The sequence below is a fragment of the Gallinula chloropus genome (assembly GCF_964237585.1).
Source record: "Gallinula chloropus genome assembly, chromosome: 6".
Classification (NCBI taxonomy): Eukaryota; Metazoa; Chordata; class Aves; order Gruiformes; family Rallidae; genus Gallinula; species Gallinula chloropus.
In genome coordinates this window covers 3215896-3242644 of record NC_140091.1, presented here as the reverse complement: position 1 = coordinate 3242644, position 26749 = coordinate 3215896, and the positions used below count along the sequence as shown (strand labels likewise).

The 26749-nt window shown below is 42.6% G+C and overlaps 1 protein-coding gene across 1 annotated transcript in view; it reads left to right on the top strand.

The window, feature by feature from the left end:
• Positions 1 to 26749, top strand: part of NFIA (nuclear factor I A) — a gene marked incomplete at its 5' end in the record, with an annotated part of 353459 nt that overhangs the window by 281671 nt on the left and 45039 nt on the right. The window contains 3 exons of the mRNA XM_084266547.1: positions 13922 to 14008; positions 15061 to 15099; positions 23744 to 23872. Coding sequence (XP_084122673.1) covers positions 13922 to 14008; positions 15061 to 15099; positions 23744 to 23872 — 255 coding nt within the window. The remainder of the gene's footprint in view (positions 1 to 13921; positions 14009 to 15060; positions 15100 to 23743; positions 23873 to 26749) is intronic.

Here is a 26749-nt window from a genome sequence, read left to right as displayed (position 1 = left end):
CCACAGCACCTTCCCCGGTCTTGGCACCACTGGGTGCCCATTGTGAAGCAGCACAACTGCCTATGTCAAACTTCCTGCAGTGCTCAGAAAGGCAAGAACAAGTCAGAGAAGAGAAGGTTCTTCCTTCCTCATGACCTTCCTCACTTACTGCAGAAAAATCCCAGATTCTGCTTAGCCTTGCCTGTAAAATGGCAGAAAATCACCTTGCAACATCAGGGACTCAAGCCAGGTACCAACTAGATATAGCTCACATTCAGTAAGCTATCTATCACTGTCACAGCTGTGAAGGCTTTCTCCTGCCTGCGTGGGATGCACTTTCAAATGATCTTTATGCTCTATCCACGCAGCCCCACCCCAATACTTCTGCCATGGCTTTCCAGCTGCCTGTTCTCTGAATTCATTGCCTCAGCTTCTCCGTAAAACAGGGTCACTGCAAGAGCACCGCTGGAGGAGAGATAACCCAGAGAGCCACAGCTCATCAGCAGTGAAGGACAAAACACTACTGAAGTGTCCTTCTGTGCCAGGGCAACGGTGGTATGTCACTGGCACGAGGTGCTCCCCCCATGGGATACATCCTGCTGCACTCTGCGCAGCGCCCTGCCTTACCTTGGTCATCACACATGGGTCTGCTATTAATGCCTGGCCCTTTCTGTTTGACATGGGTGCTTTGTCTCCAGAAGTGTAAAATGTTTTACGAGTCTTCAATGGGGCATCTGCCTAGGAAATATATTGGTCATCTGAAAGCCGTACAAATGATGTTAACATCCCATATTACCCAGTGCCTTGCTGCAGTGTTCCACTCTGAAAGAGGAGCCTTGGGACCTGGACCATTTTCAGACCCATCCATTCCCATGTCTCTGCTGTCCAGAAAAAGGCCTTACCATTTATCTACAGTCAAAACAGTGGCGTAGGTTTAACATGCAGTAATCTCCAAGCTTCTGTGCTTTGGTTTTTCCTCAGTGAAATCCACAGTAGAAGTTTAAAGGCTCAAACCATCCTTTTGTTTGACTTGGCCTTTCTTCCATGTGGTTGTTTTATGCTGCGTGGGATAATGCAGGTATCAGTGGTGCAGAGTGATGCTGGTTCGGAAGGCGGGCTGAAGTTTTATCCTGTGCTGGCAGAGCAGCAGAAGCCAGATTTCCATACTCCATAATTAAACCCTGTCCTTTGGCTTACCGGCCAAACAACGGGAGGAGGAAATCAGACCAAGGAGAGGAAGCTTAGACTTGTCTGTGGGATGGCTGTTCTGGCTGGGAAGGAAAGTTCAGAGAGGAGCCAGCAGCCAACCTCCCAGCCCAGTAGGATCCACACCAAAGATAATAATATATCCTTTGGCTTTATTGCCTTTGAGTAGATTGCTTCCTCGCAGGAGATTTAGATTTATGCAGAGATAGCTTCTTGGCCTATGTGCCTTGACAGGTTTATGGGAGCGAGAGGATGAATATTCTGTCTGTGTGTTTTGCATTTGCTTAATTCTGAGGTGTGCACAGGAGAAGTGGGGGCTCTAGCACAGGGGCAGGTGTGAGGCACCCGTAGGCTGGTGGGAGAGGGAAGTGCTCATGGCCCAGAGACTGTGAGGGCTGTAGCGAAAGGAGGGGCCTGGGACAGTGCAGGGAAGGTAGGTCTGCCTGTGAGAGGGAGATTGGGGAAATGTCGTGCTTGAAAGAGAGCACAACATACAAGAGGACGGGAAAATGAGAGGACAATTTTAGGCCATGCAGAAGAGAAAAAGTGTACAGGGGAAAGAAGAAAAAAAAAAAGAAAAAGAACAAATGCCAGGAAAACAAAGATTTGACTTCCTAGAAAGGAAATATGAAATGGAATATGTGAACTCCTCGTAGAGAGAGCGAGCACTCCAGGCAGAGGGTTATTTACCGCCAGCCGTGACTAGTCGCTCTACATCTGTCTCCATTTTTTTCTCTTGAACAAATTCCCTTTTTGGATACTTTCTTCCTGCTTTGCTTCCCTGTGATTGCCCCTGTAAGTGGTCTTTGGAGGGCAGGCTGCATACTCAGAACATATGTGCAAACTGGCAGGAGAACAGAAGAGGACAAAACCACTCTGTGTGCTATTTAGATTAGGCAGTGGATGCTTCCCCTGTGCCTACTCTTGGGGTCTCCGCTGCGTGCGGAATACAGGCTGCACCTATTGTCCATCCACAGCCCTTCCGCTGCGCTTTGGCATCACGGGCCCCTGGGGCTCGGAGCGCTCTGACATCCGTCTCACATGGAGACTTTTGGTGGGTGTAGGTCCTACATGCTTCACCCACCAGCACCATGACCTCTCTGTTCGTGACAGTGCAGACCCACAGGAATGAGCAGAGGACTCAGCCTTGTGTTTTTTACGTCTAGATACTTCTCACAAGCAAGGATGTAGCACTCTCCTTATACGTCAGATGTGACAGCCAAAGCAAGAACCAACATTAATTCCATGTTCCTTGTACTGTACTCCTTGAGACTCACATCCATTTACCTGCACTCGAAAGCTCCTGGGGAGCTCTCAGGCCTAAAAAGGCCGGAGTCTGCCAGAAAAGATGAATTTCCTTTCACAACAGGAAGGCTTAGGAAGTAAAACAAAGCAGACATGTAGTAAATTACTTCTGCTTTTCAAATACCTTTTGCGGTATCCTCCTTACCATTACTTTATCTCAGCACTTTCAGTACATAACTCTTGTTAACTGAGAAGAAGGGCAAGAGAGGATAAAGATGATGTTAGTAAGAAAATAAGGCAGCATCACCCTGTCTTTGAACTCGTGTACAGAGCTGGCCCGTGTTCAGTTATGTGGCAGCTCTGCTTGTTGTGGGGGGTAAGCCATAATTACAGGTGTAGGGTTTTTAATTCCATAATAAGAGAAGACTGATTTCATCTATATCAGTAGGCAACTGGCACATTTTTTAACGTGTTCTCTTGATTCAGCCCAGCAGTAAGGTTCACATTATGCTCTGTCCCTTAGTGTGGAGTGTGGCATATAGATGGCATTTACCAGTTCTGCTTCCATTGTATTTCTGCAGCATGGCATGGGAAAATGTTTAAAATGCAAATTCAGAGTATCCTGTTAGTTTCTTTACTTACATCTTCGTGGTACTTGTATTTCCACAAGTAAGTTTAGTCCCTTGAGAACAGTAATCCTGGGAGAGGTTCATGTTTGTACTTATGCTTCTTGGGATACCTGAAGGGACAATTAGCTCTGCTTCAGTAGTGGTCATGACCAACTTACAGCACTGCAAATGGCTAGAACACCGTGTTCCTTCTTCCACTGAAAGACTCATGGGGCTTTTCATGCCATGGCCATCCACACCCCTTGCCCCAGCTCACCCCAGCCCTTCTGCTGCCAGTTGCACTGTGCTGGGTTTTTGTGACATCACTTCGAAAACCTCAGGAGACAAATGAGACTCTCAGTGCAGAAACCTTAAGGAATTAGTAATAATACTCGTGCTGCATGACTGAAAGACATATTTACAGTTCCAGGGGCTTATGCAGTTGATAATATTATATGAACCTGCAGTAAGCTAGAGAGAGCCCTGTTAGACTGCTGGACACGTCTTTGGTAGTAAAGATGCTATTAAAGTCAGCCTCATGATTGCTCACTACACCACTCAGGCTAATGCTGCTCGTTCTCATGCCACCATCTATAGGACTTTGGAAATAATTTCTGAGCAATTTCTGTGCAGCTGAGATCCTATTTTGGAGTATTTCCCCTGCAGTGACAGTGACCCCTAACTTAACAGTACCGTGTCTCTCCTCAATGCTGGTTATGGAGCAGCCCCATGAAGGCAACTGGTCCAAACTCTTGTTTCAATGACCCTTTTCTTAAATCTGACATGGGCTTTCTTCTTAGCAAATTCTCAGCACACAAGAAAACTTCTTCATACTTACTGTGAAGCTTGTATTTATGCCTTCCACATCAGCCAGCCTCATACAGACATAGATCAGATGACCACGAGAGTTTGTTTTCAAAGTCTGTTCGGAATTATATCTTGGAAATGCCAGAGAAAGTGGTGTAAGGGAGATCCTAGATTGTGTTCTTTATGTATTCTTTATGCCCTAACCACGGGAGTTGCCTGACACTACCTGGAAGATAAAATATGTATAGTATGTCCCAGCATCAGCTATACCAAGTACATCTAATGTGTCCTCAGGCAGAACGTCCATGGGCTCATCAAAAGACCTGATGCCATGCACTAAGTTTCCAATAATGGCCCTACATTACTGCCAATTCAAGGGACTGACTGCAGAAAAATATGATGGCAAACGTGAGAACCATGTATTATACAAAAAAAAAGGAACAGAAAAATGACATTCAACTTCAGACCTGGAGTATTCCACACCAAATAATTCTCTGGCATTACTTTTAGTCACTCACTGCAGTGGACAGTTTTCACTGGATCATAAGTAGACACAGTAATGTCATGATCTTTATTAATTTCCTTAGACTGAATTAATTTGGATACTCATAGACATATTTAAGAAGGACAAAACCAAGGAAACATCTCTTCCTTAGACCAGAGGAGGTCTACCTCCAGGATCCCTGCCAATTACATTGACTCAGTGTTTCCCAGGTGTGACATTGTCTTGCCCTCCAGTTCTCAGTGTGTAAAGAGAAGTCAGACCTGTTCACACAAACTTCCACTGTTAATTTTTTCTGAAGAACTTTTTCTGAGCTTTGTTAGACTGTAACTAGGACTCTTGCTCCGTTCACCCCATTTCCCTGTTCCCATTCAGACCTCTGCTTTCTCTCGTCTCCAAGACATTAAAAGCAGTTTCTCATGTTTTTCACCACTCTTACAAAGTATTTCCAACATCTTTGTTCTGCCACAGCCAAGAAGCAGAGCATGCTTGGGCCTGTGCTACCTTTCCTGCTTCCGTTAACTGGTACAGGGACTTCACCATGTGCAGGCTGTCACCTAAAAGGTTGGTTTCAGATGGGAAGATGCCCGAAGCCAAACGTACGACAGGAGCATACTTGAAGGAACTCCAGAGCTCTTCTTAAATGTCTTTTTCCTTTCACAGAGTCCACGTGTTCCCTTATCCCTGCTTCTCTGCATTACAGAATCCCACCAAAGCACAAGCTGCCCAGTGGTTTTCAAGAACATAAGATTTTTCTTTTCTTCTAAGAGCAATAACACTTATCAACTTTTACTGAAATACCATATCAGCTCCTTGTCACTGGCAGTCTACAGATCCTGCCGCTAAAAGTTTAATGCATTTACAGGAGCACTTAGGCATCAAGACTTTGATACCACAATCTGTTAGTCACAGGTGCTACATGATAGGTTTGTGTTAGCACATTATAGATCTTTTATCAGATACTGCACAAAAATGTGTGTGTTTCTCTGCCAGGCAATCAGAATGAGACTGCTGCATAGTTGATGAGTTACTCACCAATATAAGTTGTTGTTTATTTTAAAGAGAAGTTTTCCAGAGCTGCACCTTAATGGATAACTTAAACTCTTAATTGGTCAAGGCCAGCAAAGATCAAGAACTTAATGTGAGCCAGGAAAAAATGCAGCAGGTCAATAGTGGTGCTTTGAGCATTGTCAGTCTTTTGCAATAGCATTCATCAAATCAAATGATTAACACTACTCATTTGCAAAAACAGACATAGCCATTTTGACAGCAAATTAGCACCTGGATCGATAGCTCAGCTTTTCTTTGGCAATTGGCATAATAGCATGAGACCTGTGACAACATGCCATGCTGCTGGCATTGCTGCCTCAAACTCATGCAAGGAAGTTAGGGGTGGGGAAGGAGCTACTGATGGAAAAGTCAGTTCAGATTGAAAGAGTCTCAGATGTTTTCACATCCCTCAAAGGCTTCTTTTTTTCCAGACACTGGACAACACAGCAAACTTGGCCCTGAGATTCAGCCTAAAGTGTACTTTCCATTTTTAATAAAATTAATAATCCCATGCAAGTGTTAGAGCACATGCCTCAGCTTTGCTGTAATCCCCTGAGGAAAACACCCCTGTGGTATGGTCCCGGAGAAGTCGGTTGGTCAGTGATGTGGCTCTGCTTCTTGCATCTAATTCCAGATGTCAGGAAATGCATCGTATAAAAATGGGTATGGAGCTGCAGGAGTTCTGAGTTCAAAATGCACAAGGTGTTTCACTTCAGATAGCAAACTAAAGCTGTGTTTTCAGCTGGCCTGGTATGAGCATCATCCATACATACTGTCTTCACTGACTGTAAAGACCAGGTTTAAAGCAGATCTTCCATGTGCCGTGACAGCCATAGGACCACCTGAGCTGATCTTTGGCTCCACACACAAGTTGAGTCATCAGAATAATTTTTCAGATTGATAGGAAAGATTTAGCACGTGGAAAACTATTCCCTGGCAACGGTCAGAGCGATGCTTCCTCGTGATGACGGGATTCCTGGGATGGGAGTGCTGTCTTGGTTCGTCCGTGGACATACCGTTCTTCACACGTCCTTGCTGGCTGAGCTGTTCTCTGCCACCCTTTCCTTTTAACACACACATTTAAAGCAGAGACAGGCTATACTTTTGTCACCAAGTGAAAACTTCAGGTTTCCTTGGTGCTGGGAGAAAAGCAGACACTTCCTACGTCTTTTCAGAGGTGACCTCCAAAGGACATTAGCACCCTCTGTTTGAATATGGCATTTCTTGCTGATTTGGAGTCTGTCAAACATGAATCTTTGTGAGCTCCAGATGAGTCTCCTCTGATGCAGTTATCCTTGAAGATCACCTGATAGTGCAGCATGGGGCTGTTTAATTGCAGAATGGGATTAAACACATTGAAAGCATTGTACCTGTCCACCAAAAGTTGAACTAGTTTTCTTGTTTGCTTCTGGGACCAATTCAGGATGTTGACTTGGATCTATAAAGTCTTCTATAGATTAGATCTTGGTTAGGAAATGGACTGCATTCCTTTCATGTGCTGTCTTAGCAGTTGAGATCAGCAGACTTGCTTTTTCTAATGTGTTTGGGAAGCAGAAGCAATATTTTATCTCCTGTGGTATGCTGCTGGTACAGAAATGTTCAGGCTTATTAATTCTTCAGGACACAGGAAAAGTCTTCATCACCTGTGTAGGCAGTCATGGGAAAGGACGAGCTGCGAAGGCTGCACTGAGCTCTTCTTTTTTGGAGGCAGCTGGAAAATATTAGTAGTCTTCAGAGCCAACATACAGTACATATTGAGAGCCAGTAAATGATGCATATTATTGCAAATTCCTGTGCACTTCTGCATTTTATAAAACAGATAACTAAAATACTCACCTAGCCAGATCAGTTCCCCAAGGGATGCACATTTCCAAGTAGAGGACAAACCAAAAACACAGACCAGAACACAAATTAGCCAAACAGAATGGCTAAGTGGTTGAAACAAATGGTTTGGGGATCACTGAGTAAGGACCGTGACCTCCTTTTGCATCAGTCAAGGCAACTGTGAAACTTTGTGAAAGAAGCTCACCGCAAAACAGATGCTGGGCTATCTTAGGTAAATAAATTACCAAAAAATAATAATAAAAAGCCTCCCCTACACATTTTACAAAGCACAGCTGTGTAAATATTGCATGAGACAGGGGAGAGGGGGAGAGATGTAACATACACCCTGTTTTATGCAGAAGTTCTGCTCTCGGCACTGTTTATTAACATTCCCAGTACAACCATCACTCCACTGCGTAGCACACAGTGCAGCTACTGTACTCCATGCACACATTTTGATCTTGGCTTTAGAGGAGAAAACAGGCTTTATTTTAATGGTAACGTTCTCACCCAAAGTTAAAATGTGCAATGAGAGGTGTTAGGGGACAGAGAGAAGCTGGTACAGGACCAGGAACAGGAAGCAGACTATACTAGGTCTCCTTTCCTTCCTTCCCTTTCCCACCCTGTATCTGCCACACTGACTCAAGATGTTCCCCTGGTCCTGCACGAAGTGAGGAACAATCCTGAGATCTTAATTTCACCAAGCTGGATACACTACCACAATTTTCCTGGTACTCAGCTGCCAGGTACAGCACATTCCAGCCTACAAAAGCTCTGGATCTGCCCACAGAGAGGACAAGCTGCCTCTTCTCAGCCAGACTGAAGGCTCACCTAGCCCAGTACGGTGTTTCTGACAAGAGGTGGTAGCGGACACTTAAGGATAGACTACAACAGCAGGACTGGCACCCAGCGATGCTGTTCAGAGTACAGCCTCACGGATTTTGGCAGTGAACAGCTTGGTCTCATGAGCCAGAGGCTCTGTTCACATCTTTGTGTTTGACAGCCTTCAGTGGACTTCTCTTTCAGAGATGTGCTCAGATGTTGTTCAAGCCATTCTTTATTTCGGCCTCCACGACATCCCGTGGCAGCGCTTTCCAGTTTTCCTTGCTGCTGTGTAAGGAAGAACCACTTCTTTTGTCTGTTGCCTGATCTTTTTGCTCCTCTGTGGGTTTTTTTTTTTTACTGCCAGAAGTAGTGAATAAATCATTCCCTGGCTACTTTCTTTCAAGTTAAGTGCTGCCCCAACACTTTGACCGCAGCAGTCAGTCGGCATAGGAAAGCAGAGAAATCTGTCTAGCAGCCTCTTGGCTCAGGTAACAATTTGGCTGAGTGGCTGCAGAGCCATCCTATACCTCCAGGAATGTATATGTGCTGTGATAGCAGCTCGGTTGTTCACCCAAAGTGGGTAGTCTGTAACCTTGACCCCTAACCCTGGTGCTAAGGGTATGAATGTGGTGCTACCCCATCCGCCTGAGCCCCGCTGGAGTGGCTGCAGGCAGGATGCTGCAGCTGGGATACGGGATGTTACTTAAGCACTATTTGTTTCCCTCCTCCCCTAAAGTACAGCACTATCTTCATCTAGTGGGTATACTGGCTACAGTCGTACTCTGATTTCACTGGTGCCTGGCTCTGGGGAGGGCAGGTAATCCATAGGTAGTGCATCCTCCACCTCTGCTTGCCCGCACCGCTCTTGCACAGCCTGCAGCCCTAGTGAGATCATCCTCCCTCCTGCTCTCTTACATCAATGCTTGCTGCTATTTCTGGTGTGATATACACCAAAAAGCATAACATAAGAGATCCTGTTGCTAAAATTAGCTGGGAAATTATAGGCTGTTTCACTGTTTTGTGCACAGTCTTCATTTGCCTCGCTGGCATTTATGTGCAGCTCTTTTGAACCCCCAAAAGCCAGCAACACGAGATGGAACCTGCAATCCTTGTGTCCAAAAGCAGTACTTTGAAAAAGGGTAGGGTTGTTCCTTATCAGCAGGGGCTTGAGGCAAAGTCAGAGCTTCAACCTATAGGAAGGAAATACCTTTTTTTCTTTAAAGCAAGGATTTACAGTCAATGTGATGTGAAAAATGGGAACGTATGGATTATCTTTCTTGGTACTTAGCGTAACATCCCATTTTATTACAACGGCCCACGTTTGTCTCCAGGAGTATTATCTGAGATGCAGCATGCTAATGCACTACCTCACTCTGAACAGGAGAAAGCACTTTGGATGTAGGCCAGGTTTAGCTCTGTCTTAGGGCTTGCCTCTACCTCTTACTGAAAAAGCAACAAATGAAACTAAAGCATCATCCTGACTCTTCCCCCAAACGTGGCCAATCCTAGGTGTGAGGTGCATCTTTGATGCGAGGGGTAATGGTCATTCCCACTTGTTCTACCACCCTCTTGGTCTTTGCATCCTTCATCTCTTTGCCATTCCTTGAGTGAAAATCGCTTGGCCACACCTAATCTAAACATGCCGTGCAAGGAGCTGCTTCTGTCTGTCAAAGTGAAGTCTGACATCAAAATGATTCCCCAAAAAGCATCCTGTCATCCCAGTGGAATTGCAACTTCCAGCCATTTGGAGATTTTAAAAATTAAAAGATCCCCAAAACATCTGTATTTCTTATGCAAATCTGAAGCCAAATGAGAACTTGTAAGCATTAAATAAATTGTTTGCCCTCCATTAAAATACAATCAGCTAGAAACCAAATAATTTAGGGGTGGGAACAGGTTTTAAGAGGGCAAACCAGTCTTATAAACAGCATTTCTCCTGTGTCCTGAGAACTGTTGTGCTGTTGTCATTGTACAGTGCTATTTTCTCTACTTTCACAGGATTTTTCTCTTTAACATTTTGTGGAAAACCCCGAACAAAAACTGGCACTTAATTCAGAGTAAACAGTGGCAGTGACTGAATAGAAACCTGATGTCAAATATACAACCGCTCTGGGAAAGTAAAAATCCATTGCTCTCTCATCCCTTCCAGTCGTTCCTTTCTTAAGTGTATTATTCATAAAATTAGCCATTTAAAAATGCATAGAAACATTATTTTTTATATTCATAGCGTCACTTCCAAAAAAAAAAAAAAAAGAAAAAGAAAAAAATGGTTAAAAATCGATTTGCTGGCCTCTTGGGGAAATGCTGTAATGTTTTTGGCTGTCTCCTACTTTCTGCTGCCAGCTAAAAGTACCATCTGGCTTGTTTAGGGCCCTTTTCCATATCAGGTGCTTCCAAAATTCTCCCCAACCAGAGGATTGTTTCATTGGGTTGCTTTGCCTGCTGAGGCATGTGTCCTGGGCTGGGAATCCTACTGCTTCTGTTCCCTGCCATCTTGCTGACGGTGGTGTGTGTATGTTTGGGCACAGATCTTGCTGCCTCTCTCCCGAGGACATTTGCATCATTGTCAGCTGCACATATTAAATTGATATGCAGGGCTCAGAAACACGTATCCCGTCTTTTGTCCCTTTGTTTGTGCAATTGTTGTGGTTTTAATTCTTCTTTGACACCTGGAATATCACAAAGCTGCTGATAATCTGTTGGCTACTAAGGGAAATGACATTGATAGAAGGATAATGTGTGTGAGACTTATAGCTAGATAATTGCAGACACACCCCGAACCCTCGCAGCTCGGGGAATGAATATCCTAAATCCATTATTAATTTGGAGAGTCATATGTGGTGGTTGGCTGCAGTGTCATCCTCTCCCTGCAAGAGTCACTCGCAAGGGATTTTAGAAGCCACTCTTGGTTAATTCTGCATTGCTGTGTCGAGTTCTGCCTGATCCCAGTCTGGTTTGGTACGTTCTTGCTGCCATTTTGTGGCAGTGTGAGGAGCTGTAACAAAATGGCGCTGATGTCCTGACTCCTCATGGAAGGAAGGGAAGGGAAGGAGGAAAGAAGGAAGGCAGGAAGGAAGGAAGGAAGGCAGGCACAGGCACAAGATACCAAGAAGATGAGAACTGATGCTCTCTACGTGGTACCAGTTGACAGTGGCGCCTCCTCCTCTTCCTTGGGATTCTTTGTTTTTCTAATTTCCTGGTTTACTTCCAAATAGCCACCCTCTTAAAGGATTTATGAGTAGACTTGAAGTATTCTAGTTGCTAAGTATGTGATTGTATGGAAAAGAGGAGGGTGTTCTGAAACAGATGCTGCCATAAGCTGTCTTGTCCTATTTCTGATCTGTGCCATACACTGCTGACTTTCCCTGTCCATCCATTAAAAAGTGAATTATGAAGAGTGCTGAGACAAACAGATAGTAGTTTAACCTTGTTAGTAAATACCAGGTAGCTGATATATACCGCTAGCATGTTACATCATAGCCTTTCTCTTCAATATAGGTTTATAAAATTATCTTGTTACTATACAAACTGCCTTTGCTGTGTACATTCTTCCAGAGGTTTATTGTTCTTTGTATGTTGGCACAGTAGCATGACTCTGAAGAGTCAGTTCACGATGAGGTGAATTTTAAAGACTTGGGAGATGGCCCTATCTATTTTTCAGCAAAGGAATGAAAGCTCTTTCTTTTTTTCTTCCTTTTTTTTTCCTGAGGTATTAAAAGTTTCAAAAGATGTGCTGAAATGAAAAGGAAATAATAACTAAAGACTGGATGAGCAGCAGGGCCTCAGAGTACCGGCTTTGTTTGTTTGCTTGTTTCTCCCAAAATCTTAATATTTTAAGTACAAGTTAATATTTCAAATCAAATAAAACCTGTTTTGTGAACTAGTAAGATACTTGAACTATTTCACACATTATTCATTTATTTTTTTGTGTGAGGGCAATAAAAATTTTACAAGCTGTAATCTTGTTCTTTTAATAGAGAGAAAACTATGCAGAATATGTTGCTTAGAGTATTAGATAAGCTACAGTGTGTTAATCAAATATTTTCATGATACGAGGGCAGTTGAGAAAACAGTACAATTTTTGCTAATGGCACTGGTAAGTAAACGGATCTATCATTACATTGTCATGAAAAGTGACATTGAGCAGAAACACCCTGCCAATCCCTAGAAGATAAGTATTTAATGTAATTAGACAGACACTGTCTCCTTTGTTGAACGTAGCATTAATCACCCAGAGAAGTCCGACTTTATATGAAATGGCTTTTTCTGATATGTCTTTGTATTAGAAAGCTACTTCCATGGTTTTGTCACGATGATATATTTGAAGAAACAACTGCTGTAGCCCTCCAGTTCCCCTCATGACATACCTTGCTGTTCTGTGTTCCATAATATTTTATTCTTTCTTTTTTACTTTTATTTAGCAATGTTACATTCTATAGCCATGACTTGTTTCTAAGTCTGGGAACCTACAGGCATTTTGGAAACTCTTTGAAACAGTTTAAAACCAAACAGAAAAAGAAACACAAACAGCTTCCATTAGGTTCTTCAGCTCTTCCTCTGTGGTGCTAGCACAGGTTCGTTGTTATGGCATAAGCAAAACGTTTCTTGCCTCAAATGCTAGTTCATAATATCACAGACACAAAAAAAAGAACAACTTTCTATGGAAATCTCATTGTTAAATTGATGAAAAATGTTGCCCCCTTCCAGAATTCACTGGCACTACATTTTTTTTTTTTCCTATTATTTTTTCCCCCTCCTCTGTTGCTTGTAATTTGTACTGTGAAATGCTGTCTGGTTATCAACTGGTATCCACTTGAATCGGTGCACAGCTGTGTCTTCCCACCTTCTCAGTGGTGCAGAGGGCTTTGAAGGCAAAGAATAGGGTTTAGTCAGAGATGACAGCGGACTTCACCGAGTAACAGGTGGAGGTCAAGTCGGTTTATTTGTTGGGATGAACAGAGTGCAGAGATGAAAAATCTTTGCCATAATAAGGTTTAGGAAGACAATGCTGACTGGTCTAAGCTTTGATTCCAGCTGACAGATCCTTTTCTAGTGTTCATTACTTGATTTCACAGTTCAGGCAATTTTAAGAGGCTTAAAATTATATTTCTGCTCTCCTCTATAAAACTTTTCGATCGCTTGCTAATTTTTGCTTTAAGTAAAGTTATAGGGACCCCCTAATATATCACTCCTGCCTTTACACTCTTAATAAGTCAATATGCCATGAAAAATATAAGGATAAGCTTTTTTAATTATTATTATTATTATTTTTAGGCCCCTACTTTTACTGATTCTCTTTAGAAATTAAACAAAATTTTCCAGGCTAGGCACCGATTCGATCAGCAAACTCAAACTTCCCCAAACCCCTCTGAAAAGTGGGCAGCCAAAATAAGCAGGATGCTTAAGAAGCCGCTGTTCCCGTGGGGGCGTACGGGAGATTTTGATGTCCCTGGTAGCGGCATTAATGAAGCTACACCACCCTGGCGTGCAAAGTTTCAATCGCCAAGTGCCGGTGAGCCATGCTCCATCCTGAAAGGGAGTCACAGCAAGACCCCAGATAATCAGAGCAGAACGTCCTGACATTGTGTGGCAGTGCTGGGACTTCGATGACCTGTCGGCATCGTTGCATATCAATGCGGCATCACAAAGGGATTTCAGAGGGCTGAGCTGCGAGTGTTGAGTCTCTCCTAGGTTAGCCTCCTGCCCTTCCCCTGTGCCAGCTCCTGGGAGGGGACCGGAGGCGTTTCTCCTTTCCCACCCTTTTTCTTCCACCACCACCTGCTTCCTACCTGCTGGAGTGGGCAGAATAGGAGTATCTTTAGCTAAAAATCTTCCCCCTCAGACTTTCTATTACTTCTGCATTCATTCTTTGCAGGAAGAGGAAACTCACTGGTCAAACCCTTGGACACCAGAATAGTTGCATGCAGTTTCCCAGGGAGCCAGATAGCTCTAAAGCTTCCCAGTGAGTGACAGTTTCTCTCTTCTATTCTTCTGAAACATGTGTTTTACACATATACTGAAAAATGTTAATAGCAATTTACAGCCAGATTCTTGCTTTTTTAAAAAAAAAAAATTTAAAGAAATATCTCCCAAAGTATATACACTTAGAGCACCTCAGCACACATGTCGGTTTTTTATGTAGGAAAAAGTGTTGGATGCTCTTATACACATAACATCATTGGGCTTGAAAGCTGTTAGCTCATTCAGAGTTAGTGGCAAGAACACTGGACTTGCCAGCACCAAACTGTGAAACCTTTTTTGTGTGACTAGTAGAAATCTCCTGGGGGTAGAAATCCAAAAAAAGGGGTGGAGGGGCGGGGGGTGTAAATCTGTGCATTTGGATTCGAGTATCTTCAATACCGTGATAGCGACTTTGTCCTAGAAGTCCTTGAATCACAAATCATTGGAGGCTGGGAGAGTATTTTGGAGAATTATCACTGTGTGCTTTCCCTGGTCTTTTACTCTTTCCTAGGCATCCATTAGTTACCACTGTCAGAGAGAGGATACTGGGCTAGGTGGATCCCTGTAATCTGATTTGGCATGGCTATTTTTCTGTGTTCCTAAGCTCATGAGATCAAGTTATGTAGGATTATTTCATAATGCCAGAGCAGCAGTTTCTGAGGTTCGACAAAGCTATCTAGCAAAGTGTCTAATAAAAGCAAAATCCTGTCCCATACTGTAGCTTTCTTGGTCCAGTGAAGCAGCATCCTCACGCATACAAATCTTGTAAAGTTACTTCCCATAGCTCCCTCTCTGCCTTCGTTTTTCTAAGCTAAAGTGCCATTTTCCTTTTTACAGCATAATTGAACCTAAATACACCCATTTTCTGCAATGTGGTATTTTGGTAATTTTACTATTTGCCTCTAAGTTTTCCCTCAAGCAAACTGAAAGCTTCCCCTTTATCACTTCACTGGGCCAAGATTTCACACAGTATCCTGCTTGCTACAAAAATATGATAGTGTTCTCTCTCACCTTGTTTCTTTTTTCTTCTTTTACTTTCTTTTATAAAATTAGGATATCTAAGAAACCCCGAACACCGCGGAGCACTACATGGTGGGTGTGCTTATTCAAACAATGCCAATGCTCTTGTTCTCGGTGCATAGACATTTTGTGTTGGTTGGGGGGTGATGTGCCAGGACACCCTCTCTCATGTGGGGGTTCTCTGGTGTCTAGTAAGGAGAGATCATGCCGAACACTTTGCCAGCGTGACAGCACTTACATGTTGCCTCTGCTCAGTAGATGAGAGAGGGGTTGGGCAGGTCATGCCAGCAGACCTGTGGGCAGCACGGTCGTACACCGCTCCCCTGGAAAAGATGCCAAAGCCAAACTCTGCCTTCTCTGCAAAGGGAACCTTTTGGCTTTCTCCAGGGGGATTCTTTGTTCCTCCCAGATTCCTAAAAAGCCATTGGGAATGCAGAGAAATGAGGCTGATTTCACCTCTCTGCTGTCACCAGTCTGGTGGAAAGCAGTTGAAGTCTCTGCTGGCGCGGAGCTGCCAAGCCTTCCCTAGGAGCTGGCGGTGGCAGGTCTCCGGTGCCATTCCAGCGGGCGCTCACCGGCGTCCGACTGGCAGTGGGCACTTTCCAGTGAAAGAGCACAGCGGCTGTAGGTCAGCTACAAATGATTTCTTGTGTTACAGAGAAACGAGATGACTGTTCAGTCCTGTGACTGTCAAACCTAGTCAGTCGTACAGTAAAAACACCCAGAACCACTGGGCAGCAATACATAACAGCTCCATGAGTACACTCTTGACCTGTCAAATTATAAATCCATTTTGGTTTGGTACGATGCATGTGAATTAAGAGTTTGCAACTCTTTCTTTCTTTGGAATAATGTATAAACCCTTCACCTCAAATTGTGCAGAAATCAGGTGACTTTACAGTACATGGTAAATTACCTGAGCTATTTTCAATCCTGACCGCAGCTCTTTTATTAATTAAAACATATGTTCAATGGCAGCGTGTGCCGATTAAGTCTTCAAAACCAATATTAACGCCAAACTTAGTCTTGTCATCACAAAAGCCATTTAACAGCATTACCATGCAGTGACTGAGGTCACAGGTCAAAAAAATCTGCATATTTACCCATCTCCATCTCATGCCTTCGGCGTTCAGCAGCCGTCATTGTTACGGATAGTCTGGATAGCCAGTGATCTTTTGATGACATGCAAGTAATGAGCAAATGATTTTGGAGGGAATAAAACCCCAAAACCAGAAAAGTTGAACTCCATCCTCTTCAGTTACTAAAATTCCCTTTAGTATTGCTTGCAATATAGCATCCATATGCATCTCAGGAAGATATAGTTGAAACATAAATCTATTCTGGGTCTTTTACTTGCAAAAATATCATACCTCAGCTATAATCATATGCAAAGACTTTTTAGAGGGCTTTGTAAATGCCATCCAAATTTATGATGGCATTTTTTGCCTTACAGCTATAGATGTTCCATCCCCAAAGCACCCACATAAAGGTATATTCTCCTATGGATGGCTGCAGTTTGTCCCTGCTGCTATATGTAATCTGCCAAGTGTGCTGAAAAACTCTCAAATAACATTTGAAATGAAACAAATGCTGTCATGAATTTTAAATGATGAGATGTGTAAAGACGTCATTAGGAAAAAAAAGTTTATTCTTATTATAATACATATTTATACAATGCAAAATGATACTGAAACTAACATCAGATCAAAGGGGGAGATCAACTGTTATCTTGCTGTTTATTATGCTTCTCATTAACGTTTTTAAATACAAAACTCACAAAATTGTATTTTGGAGAAATTGGTGATATGTTGAGTATTAGCTTGCTACTTACTGAGAGAACTACTTGGCTGACAAAACAGGAGTGAGGGCTCATAAGAGATCAGAAACAGTCTAAATAATGCTGTAAATCCAAACAGATAAGGTAGTATGCTCTGTGGGAACATTGCACCAAGCAGTTCAAGGCAGATTTCAATGGGGTAAGGCTTTAAAATGACGGTGAATATTGTAGTGCTCAGTTCTGAAATTCTTAGGCAAGATTTTCCACCAGTGTGAACCGGTATTTCTCTTTGCAAATGGAGCAGCATTCATTTACAAAGGAGAAATTTCAACTTTCTTTTTCCTAAGTGACATCAGAATTTTGATTCTAACTTGAATTATCTTTTTTTTTTTGGCTAAAAATTGCTGAGGAGTCCAAAAAGCATTTAAAACCTAAAGCCATTGAATCCATTTAATGCGCCTTTGGCACCTCTCTCTCTCTTTCTCTCTCAGTCCTTTTTGAACATTCTGGTCCTCATTTTAATCAATCTCTTTTTATTAAGTTCTTTGGCTCATTGACTTGTATGTGCATTTCCTTTATTTTATTTGGAACATTTCTTTTGTAGTGTCTTGAAAAAGAGTTGTGACATTGCTTTTGGATAGCTTCTTAAGTACCTGGCAGTCACCTATGATACGATGTTGATGGGTACGGATAGATTAGCTCTGTTTTCCTGATGATCTATCAGATGTTGGGTTCTGAGGAAACTGGTTGTGTGTGTTGGTGATGCATATGCAGCAGTTTGATAAGTGGATAGAGGGGGAGCTTTCCTTTTTTTTTTTTTTTTCTTCTGTAAAATCACTGTTTATTAAGCTGGATTTAGTCTTGTGAAGCGAGATACTCACTGGCAAGTAGTTCATCAGTGATCATGGCAACTCAGAATGCGACCAGGGGAGCAAGTATCCATTCAAAACTGAGAAACTAAAGAGCACTTCATTAGGATGAGTGAATTTCCATCTGCGTTCTATTTTGTGTATACTGGAGCAACTAATACAGTAAACTGATGGATGGCAGTTAGTGTGATTATATCTCAGCTGATGTCAAATAAAGTTTGCTCAGCGCTAAAGAGAACAGGCTTACTGTGATTGACAGTAGTATGGCCATCAAAATTTCAAGAAGCTTGAAATTGAGAATTCCTCTGAAAAAAAAAAATAGGGAAAAAGGGAAAAAAAAGAAGAAAACCACCTGATCAGCATTTCTATTGATACTGATTTCAGTAAATCGCTGGAATACTTTCCACAGAAGGATGAAAATTCCTTGAAAAATTCTTCCCATATACCTGTTTTTTTTCCTTCAACAGCCAACTTGTTTTTCTGCATCATCTGTTTGTTCTGCATGTTGTTGAGTACATGATCCACCTGGTAATATCTGAGCTTCTGTGATTCCTTTCCCTAGTACCCCTTGAGAATGAAGTTCCAAACCATATTTCATTCATAGCTTTTGTTGTGAAATCTCCATTGAGAGTCTAGTGGCAGAGAGCTACTGGGAATACTGGGGTAATTATGCAAAAGTCATCTTTGGAGATGAGTATTAGCTGGTCTACCAATGTGGCTAACTTGAGATGGAGTTATTGTTTAAGATGTGTGCAGTCAGAATAATTGTAGCCATTAATGAAGTGCAGTAGGATGGAGATACAGATACAGATTTGGAAAGAAGGGGAATTGTTCTCCACTTACACGTCGCTTCACTCCATCAAAGTTAATCCTGATTTCACTGCCTCTTTTAGTAAGGTGCACAGGTATATGGAAAATAGGTTCTTAGATATTTGTTTGTTCTGGGAAGGATTTGTGCATTCAATTCTCACGCATCATTTTCTGGTCCATTTGATTACGTATCAGCCTCATACATGACAATTTGAAGCTCTTTAGCTGTACTCAAGGAAGACTCTTATGTGGTGCGTTTCTAGTACTGGCAAACATAAGGAGGTAGAGGAATTAAAACCATCCCAATGCTCCAGTGCCCCTTAGAAGATGAGGAACATGCCGTATTCCCGTGCGGTCACTGATTAAACTTGGGCTGGAGGTTTGCGAAGTGCAGAGTTTTGGAAAAGTTACTGCGGGACTTCAACATCGGTGCAATGGCTCCAGTAACCAGAGTCTCTCAAGGACAAGGATCCCATTTACGCTTGCATTATGCATTGAGCAGAAGGGTGTGATGCATGATGTGGAATGAACAAAATAATAACTCGTGTGTTTAGGGAAATGCCAAATTAATGAAAATTCAGAAAGCTCTAATGTTGAAAAGGCACACAAATTCCTTGATAGAAATATAATGCTGCTAACAGTTTCAAGATTATTGTTGTCTGAATTTTCTGCTTATTGTGTACTGCAATTAAAATTCTTTTCAACTGAAAAACCAATGTCAAATTAATATTTCCTTTTGGGGAAAAAAAATAAAATATGAAAGTACACATCTTGTTCCATTTAGCACCATCATGGTCTTTGATCTGGTTCCCTCTGTCCACCAAAAAAAAAACCAGCTTCACATTAATGGGAGCAGGCTAAGACCATATATGTTTGGCATACACATACAATCACATGAATGCAAGTACAGTAAGTTAAAGCAACACACCCACTCAGGCTTCCATCTGTGTTTTATGCCACGAATCCCTTTATTTTCTTTTTTATTTAGCAATTAACTTTTCCATTTCTTCTGTAGTTAAAAGCTGCCATAAGATGAAAATAGACTAAGTTTGATTTTCTTCTCTTGCACTCTAAATAACAGACAGAGGAGACTCGGGCCTGAATTATGAAATCTGCCTTTCCTAAAAGTGCCAGGCATGACTGTGATTTGGACAAGAGTCCTGTACACAGAATAGTAAGAAACCCCCCCTAAACCCCACCTGGGTTACCCAGCCGTTGTGTTCTGGCTGTTCTTGTTTATCCCTTGCTCGGAGCAGATGGATAGAAAGAGGCAGGGAACGGGGAGGATCCTTGGCTCCATTCCCTATTCACCGGCCAGCGCAGCTGAGACGGGTTGGGGGATGTTGTAGTTTGCTGCTGCCCTGCGCCAAAGAGAGAGGAGGCAGAGGAGAGTCAGGACCTGGAGGTGTCCTTAGGTTGGCACTACCCCTTCCATGGGGCCACGGGAAGTGCTGAAATCTGGTCTTGAGTGCAGCAGTCCCCAGTATTCATTAGCTCTTGGGAACAATGCTGAGGAAAGCCATGCAAGGCAGCAGCATCCTCCCTGGGCTCTGCCCGGGGTAGCTTCACTTTTAACTTTTTAATTTCCTGCATCCCTGAGCAACACAGGAGGGGAAGCAGCGGACGGGGGACCACTGAATGTGTTGAAACTCATTAGGTAGGAAACAGAAGACCTTTAAAAACTAGCCAAGAGTCTCAAACGTGGGTGCCAGAAATTAAACACCTCATTCTGTATTTAGTCATTTCTCTCAGCTCCCGCCTCACAGTTGTTACTATACACTGTGCCATCTCATAGGTGGCCTGATTTTCATAGGCACCGGGCACCCACAATGCTAACTCAAGTGTTGAGACTGCTTACCTAAGAGTGAGACTTGTGGTATCAGATTTACATTTTTCTGGGTGATTAAGCCCGAGTTCCCTCGCTCTCAGCTCCTGAAAGGAGCTTCGATAGAATGACCAGCATTGTAACATATGGCTTAGCAAAGGGGGAAAAAAAAAGAAAATGAGTATTAGAAATGGATGGACTAAAGAATACGCAGGATATATCAGGCACATTAACCAAACATATGGTGCTAAATGAGATATTTTTTTAAAATTGCAAAAAAATTGACATTCCTGGCAGTCTCAAGGATAATGTGACATGGCTGTGATAAATTTAGAAGAATGGGACATATTTTGGCTTGTTCTTGGAAACCTTTTTTCTTGCATGCCGACTGTATTTCTTCTTTTATTAACCCATTCAAAGAATGTTTGAATTTTGCTGCTAGAGCACCATGCTAGCGCAACATAAAATGTGAATGATGCTAATTGCTTTGCACTGCCTAACTTTCTGTCATACCCTCCCCTCTTAAAGGACAAAACATGCTTTGGAAATGAGCTGGCAAGCTCATCTTACTCTCTCTCTTGGTCAATATTAAGTGATGTAATTAAGCTCCTGTTTGCATATTCTTCTGAACTAGGAGGCAGCCATTTTTTTTTTCTGGAGATCTGATGGATATGATCACTCAAAATAAAATGTGTCGTTACAATCCCCAAGCAAAATAAAAACATGGTAGAGTTGGACTGTTCCAAACCAATTCAGAATACCCTGAAATAAATTAAAAAACCCAGAAGCAGTGATAATAATGGCAATCAGAGTGACGATAGCAAACAAACATAACAAAAGTAGGGACCATTTATTTCTACTCTGTTTTACAAGTGTTACATCAAAATCTCTATTTTCACAAGAAAACAGCTGCCTTGACTTTATAAAATCCACCCCCTATTGCCACAATGTAAGAGCATCCTTCGCTTTCATTGTGGCTCCTCAAGTTCCAATGCTTGGGTGCAATCACATGAACCTGCTCCCATATTAAACCATATTATTCCACCCTTCCCTCTGCCCCTTGCCCCTACCTTGGTTTAGCTGAGTCAAGCAGGGTTTCTTAGCACAGGGGTAAGTAACAGCTTCCTCACTTCCTCAGAAGCTTTCTCATCTTTCCCATAACTCTGAAGAGAATATGAGGAAAACCGGGGGCTTGTGAGGCAGGTGAGCCATACAGTGCATAGCCTCAGAGATCAGGCTCCTTCCACAACCTCTGCAGCTCACCCAGGGTGCTGCTGGAGCCTCCTGGACCCCTGCTCAAGGGCTGTACAGCCATCAGCTGCATGCAGGACCTTCTGCCTCCATGCCAGATCGAGTGCCGCACGGCCTTGCAGCTAGAGCGGCTCACTAGCGGGTGTGTTTTACTGTGATAATCCCTCTGTGTAAATTCTCACGTGTTCTGTCCACCATATTTGGCACTTAGAGAGGTGGGAACCTGCCCTGGAGGCAAAATTAGCTCCTTGCTTCCACAGCCCAGCACAGAGATGTACCCACGGCCTTGCTGCCAGCAGCGTAGTTCCCCTGCCCCTCCCAAAACACAAACACTGCCACCGACCCTTGACTTTGTGTTGAGGGCTGGGGTTAGCATTCATTTGGTGTTTCCATCCCCAGTTCCTCTACCGTAAGGAAATCTGGGTCAACAGCACTCTTAGGTCTTTCGAGCATCCTTGTCTTGAATACAGACATTAAAACACAGGGCAATGACTGACTTAAATCCCATTTGAGCAGAAATTCATCAGGCTGCATTGGAATATCTCATTGAAATACTTTCGTTCAGTCTCCTTTTCTCTCCTACTCCCAAACTGAACCAACTCTTTTTTGCTTTTGTCCTTACTCCAGAGTCCTTAAGACCTGTATGAAAAAAACCCCACAAAACCCAACCCAATGTTTTCCTCACACAAAAGTCTGTCAGTTCTAAACTTTCATTTTTAACAGGTTAATGTGAAACCTTCCTTGCTATGAGAAAAAAAAGCCACTGCCACAGCAAACTTTTGTAGCAAACATTTTCAGGACAGAAAGCTGCAAGTACAACACTAGAACTTAAACCCCTCCCTTACTTTATTTAACTTTCTGAAATATAAACTGCAAAACGTTGCTGAAGGCATTACGACCCCAGGAGTGCAGCATATAAAGTATAAGGAGGCTCCTGCATGTTGCAATCAACATCCCAGGGACCATAAAGCTAGTGTTATTAAACATAAAGTTAATAACACTGTCCAGAGATAATACTGTCCAGGCCTCTCTCTTTACTTCTTAACAATTAAATTCTATAAAATACAGAGTTGGAAATAAGGTTGAAGGACTTTGCTAGTGGAAGTTCAACTTCAACATTAACTTATATTTGGCTTTTGCACCTAAAACCTCAACTATTCTGCACCTTTGTTTTGCTGCATCCCTACGGATAGGCAAAGTGCCTGACACACTGTATACACTGGAAAGGATGTCAGACTAGGTGCAGATCATCAGAATACCCATATGCTTCTACAGCTATAAAAATACAGAGAACAATAGAGACTCGTGTGCATATTCTTCATCTAGATGCTGTGATATTCTTTTATCCAAGCATGAATCATATGCAGAAAAAGCTTGGATTTTAAGAGCCTATGGCAATATATTTATCCCACTAATTTCTTTGGTGCCACAGGCTTGATATAGTGCCAACAGGAGTTACTCTTACAGGGTGTAACAAACCGGCCGTATTAGCGTTACAGCATTTCTGCCTGTCCATGGGAGAGGCTTCACCCAATGGCAACTTAACTCTGATTTTCATTGGAAGCCTTTGATATAGTTCAAGGGCATAATAACAACTCTGAAATAATTCCAGTGTGGCTTCTAATATCAAGACAGAAATACCATTCACCCTTTAAAAAAATTTTGAAAGCGAAAGGGAACCACATAAATATATTACTTTCAAATACCTTTGAAGTCAAGAGAGTAAGGAGAGGCAGAGTTTGAACTCAGAAAACTTCATTCTCTAGTTGTGCCTTGAGTCGTGCAGCACATTTAAAAGATCCATTTGCAATAATCTACTAAACCAGTGAGTGAAAGACAGAACTCATAAAAAGCCTGTAAAAATCCAAATGCTCCAGCTATTACAGATTTCTAAAAATAAAGCAGAGGAGGTTTCAGTAGCAATAATAAGCTGCATCTTATCCATATCTCAGATTTAAAAGAAAAACATGGCTGCCTCTTAGTACCCATTGCTCAGAGCAAACCATGGTTGCTCCTGCCTCGAAAAAGACCACAAAGAAAAGTGAGCTTTCAGCTTGCTGTTGTATTCCGTTTCGTTTGTCCTTTAAGTTTACCTAGCTGCTTCTGCACCCACTTTCACAATGCATAGGCTGTCGTTCCATGACCTAGCATTATTAAATTGCACTTATCAATCATTCTTGCCAGGAATGCCATCGCCAACTACATTAAAGAAGTCAGAGAAGTCTGGTTTCAGCAGTCCCTCGCCTTCGCAGACCTCCTCCCTTGGAACGGCTTTCACACAGCACCATCGACCTGTCATTACAGGACCCAGAGGTGAGGCCTAACCCAAGAGCCCCCAGGCAGCTTAAACATTAGCCATGGCACCCAGTGTCCATCCCAGCGCCTTTCCATGGAAAGCCATCGCCACGTGTGACCCACCCAGTGAGAGGCTGTGCTTCAGGAGCTTCATAACCCGGAGTTTTTAGTTTGTCAAGACCTGCGTGCGTTCGGTTTTGCTAGGCTGGGCTCATTGGTAAAACAACTGATGACCACTCAACAATGCCTGAGGTGGAAACGCTGGTTTCAGGGGGCTTGGGGTTTTTATTGGAAGAGGGTGGGGAAAGGGACAGAATACCTTACACAGAGTGTCTTCTGCTTGTGTCCATTCATACACAGACGTAGTCTAACTGCTTGAGGTAGGGACCCATCACTCACTTAGGAACCACGCCTGTCTTCCAGCACTGTGGCTTTGTTTCTGCCAGGCTTTTAGTGTTGTTGGTAGCTGAAGGACCGCCTTGTTAGGGGACTCCTTTAAAGTTGGTTCCTGCAATGCTTTGGCTGGTTTTCTTCTCAGTACTCTTCTGGCTGCCTTTCCAAGTAAGAGATGTCCTCTGGGTCTCGATGTGCTTATACATTTTTGTTAGAAAGATGCATTTGCATTTAGCCTAGAAAACTAAATGCAATACTCAGCTCACATTTGAAAAGGAACTCACTTGGGCATAGTTATATACACAAATGAATGAATCTTCTTACAAACCTCTTTGGAAGAGACAAAAATAGGAATGAATGGTTGTGACATGCTTCTTTCTGGTATGAAATTTTGTCTCATTTAGAGAAGATTATTAAGGAATCGGTCGAATGGTGGAGCATAAAAAGACATATTAGCAATTCATACTTGAAATTATTTTGAAGTGTCTCTTTGGCATTACTGTGGTTTTACTGAGGGCAGCATAAACCAGGAGGAGCCTCTTTGTCTGCACAGTCCAGGTGATGCCATGTGAAACAGTGGAATTGCGCTGAGGTGAAGCAAGGTTGGAATTGCACCTTCACAGGTTTTTGTGGGTTGTTGAATCTACTTTACTGTAGTTTGATTTGTTGTGCTTAATCCCATAAAAAATATTTATTACCCTTAGACACACAGCTAGATCCTGAGAAGATATTTAGGTATCTAAGTCCTGTACAAATTTCCCTTGAAATTTGGATCTGAGCTATCTGGCAAATATATCTTCTTTTAAAAGCTTTGATAATTGGTGATATAAGTGTGAATAATGTGAAAGTTCCATTAACGTTACATTCAGTGCACATCAGCTGACTCTGAAGTCCTGTCTTTTAGAAGTTCAGCCTTTTAGATTGGAGTTGTTGATTGATAGGCCTTTCTGTATTTATCTACGTTTTACCTCACACTTATTTTTTAAGCTTTCTGAATGCCTTTCTCTGGCCCTGTTTAGACCCTCTGTGTTTTGGATTTTTGTGTGGTTGAGATAAGAAATGTTGTCACTGGTGAGGTCTTCTTTAAACCTCATCTTCAGTCTGTTTTTGCAAAACTTCTTCAGTGCACCCAGGGATATCCGTCAGCTATGTGAGAAGAACAAAGGCAGCCAGAATTTGAAGGAGCAAATACAACGATTACAGTACCCAAATTTTGTTTCTTTGGAAGGAGATGTCTTTACTAGTTCCATAAAGAAGTTACAGGGTTTCTGCTCATCATCGTAACTACCAGGTTAAGCAGAAAGTGTTCTGCAACATCATTTAGAAGCATCATCTGCTTTATGCTTGTTCACAGAGTCTTACAGACTTCCAGGAAAAGTCCCCTTGAATGTATCCATGGATTCTTCAAGGGTCATCATCCTGGAAAAATCTTGTTCCATACTTGGTTCTTTGTTCTTTTTGGACATTCCTCTTCAGTATTCTTCTTCCACAGCACATTAGCTGTGTTTGTTTCCCTTCCACAACAATCTTTCTGTTAGTAAAGGGTAATATATTGAGATGGATTATTTTCTGTAAATCCAGCTTTGTTCTTTATCCCATTCCCTCCAGTGTACTTTAGGACAGTAAGCAGGAAAGAGAAGCTTTTTAGATCTCAGAAGTGGCAACATAAAGAGTATAACGCAATCATGTAAGAGGATATAAACTCTGAGCAATTCTTCTCCAGCATCAATTACTGGAAGGCTGCACCTTTCAGCAGGAATGATAGGTATAATGTAGTGCACACGTGTTGCATTCCCCTTGGAATTACATATGTATTATGTAAATGGTCAGTGGCAGGTCATTCTGAGTGGTCCTCAGAAAAGTAAAGGCAGGATTTAATCTTCAGTCTGCAGAGATACTTCAGAGAAAGGGAAGTCCTGAGCAAGTAGGTCGCCATCAGAGTGAGCTCCTCAGCCAACTGAACGATTACAAGAAGGTTCAATCTCCTTCTGATGTTCACATGTGCAAGTTTATCACTTGGATGTGTGTATGAGATGCATTTGTAAAGCATGATCAAAATAGACAGCAGAGAAGAAGCTGCAGACTATTCATGGCAGGTGTTGTCATTGACAACCAGTGATTTATAACTTCTCAGGACTATTCCCAAATCGTTCACGTGCTTCCAGACATTCCTCAGAACACACTACACCTCTTGTGCTGGGGCATCCCAGGGTGCTGAGTGCCCTTCCCAGTGATCCTCACAATGAGCCATTTCAGAAACAAGACTTGCTTGGAGGAGGAGTAGATCCTTCAGAGGATTTCTTGGCTCTAAGGTTCTCCATTCAACCAACCAATTGGAAAACCTCTGTTCTCGTGACACCGTCTGCGCCATACTGTGTTGGGGAAGGCTGTGCACTAGTTTCCTACCCATGTTGGTGCTGCTGCCAGTACTCAACCCAGCTGGGCAGTAGCCAGCAGAGAGGATCTGAGCTGGCTGACCAAAGGACCAGATGTGCAGTGAGT